Source organism: Etheostoma cragini, chromosome 3 (assembly GCF_013103735.1).
Source record: "Etheostoma cragini isolate CJK2018 chromosome 3, CSU_Ecrag_1.0, whole genome shotgun sequence".
Taxonomy (NCBI): Eukaryota; Metazoa; Chordata; class Actinopteri; order Perciformes; family Percidae; genus Etheostoma; species Etheostoma cragini.
In genome coordinates this window covers 29,890,814-29,892,029 of record NC_048409.1, presented here as the reverse complement: position 1 = coordinate 29,892,029, position 1,216 = coordinate 29,890,814, and the positions used below count along the sequence as shown (strand labels likewise).

General features: G+C 48.4%; 2 protein-coding genes across 2 annotated transcripts in view; one reads left to right on the top strand and one right to left on the bottom strand.

The window, feature by feature from the left end:
• Positions 1–567, bottom strand: part of LOC117938747 (zinc finger protein 883-like) — a 3,430-nt gene extending 2,863 nt beyond the window's left edge. Inside the window, exon 1 of the mRNA XM_034863602.1 lies at positions 133–567. Coding sequence (XP_034719493.1) covers positions 133–567 — 435 coding nt within the window. The remainder of the gene's footprint in view (positions 1–132) is intronic.
• Positions 1–1,216, top strand: part of LOC117939231 (NACHT, LRR and PYD domains-containing protein 12-like) — a 139,572-nt gene that overhangs the window by 918 nt on the left and 137,438 nt on the right. The window lies entirely within an intron of this gene.

Here is a 1,216-nt window from a genome sequence, read left to right as displayed (position 1 = left end):
CGTGAGAATACCGACCAGTTTCTAGAGAGCAAGCTGAGAAACTTCCGAGTTGATGGAGAAAAGGCTCTTTATACGTCACGGCTCCATTTTAAATCACTTTAAACTCAGGAGGCCATGCAGGAGGGGGATGACCTCAGAGATGGAGGCGCTGTGTTTTGAGAGCGCCCATGTGACCTCCTCAAAAGGACTAAGAACAGTGAGCATGTCTGTTGCTAACCCCCACTCATCTGGATAGATGATTGTTGGAGCTTTACCCATGTTGGACTCCTGTGTCATCATCTGCACAGCCCTGCGCTGCTCCACCAGCTGCTGGAGCATGTAGAACGTATAGTTCCACCTTGTTTTAACATCTGTTATGAGCGTGTGCTGGGGGAGGTTCAACTGTGTTTGCAGCTCCTGTAGTCTGTTGCTGGCTTTGCTTGAGCGATGAACATGGCCAGATATGCTCCTGGCTTTAGAGAGAAGGGATGTCACAACCCTGTCCTTCTCCAGTGCTTTGATCACCACCAAGTGAAGCGTATGGGACACCCAACGGATGTGCCCAAATTCAGTCAAAGCTTTCACCATGTTCGCTGCATTATCTGAAACAACAAACCGTATTGTGACAGACTGATCAACAGACTCTTCCCACTCTCTCTTTTCCTTAAGACAGCACAGAATGTTATTTGATGCGTGCTCAATGTCCAGAACACCAACATTTAGCAGCCCTGCTTTCCTCTGTACTGAAGCTTCCCCTACACGTTCACACCAGTGCCCAGTAAGACAGAGATATGCATGTGCGTGGTGATTGCTGGTCCAGAGATCTGTAGTGAGGTTGATAACACCTCCTTTAGCTGCCTTAAGTGACTGGACCATCTCCCCTCTCATTGCCTCATACCGCTCAGGCACTACAGTTCCACTGAAATAGTGCCTCGATGGGATCTTATACTTGGGCTCTAAAAAGCCAACAAGTGTCTTGAAGCCTCTCCTCTCCACCACAGAGAAAGGTTCAAGATCAGTGCAGATCATTTTACCCATCATCTCTGTAATTTGTTTTGACCGGGGATGGTTTGCTGGGAACATCTGCTTTGCTGCCAATGCAGTGAGTATTGGTGAAGAGGAAGATGAATGTGAGCCCTAGCACCCAGCTGAACACCAGTGACCCGAGAAGGAAGAGGAGAGGAGGAAGAGGTGGCTGATACAGTGGGCTTCCTCATGTGATGAACATATAGCAGAT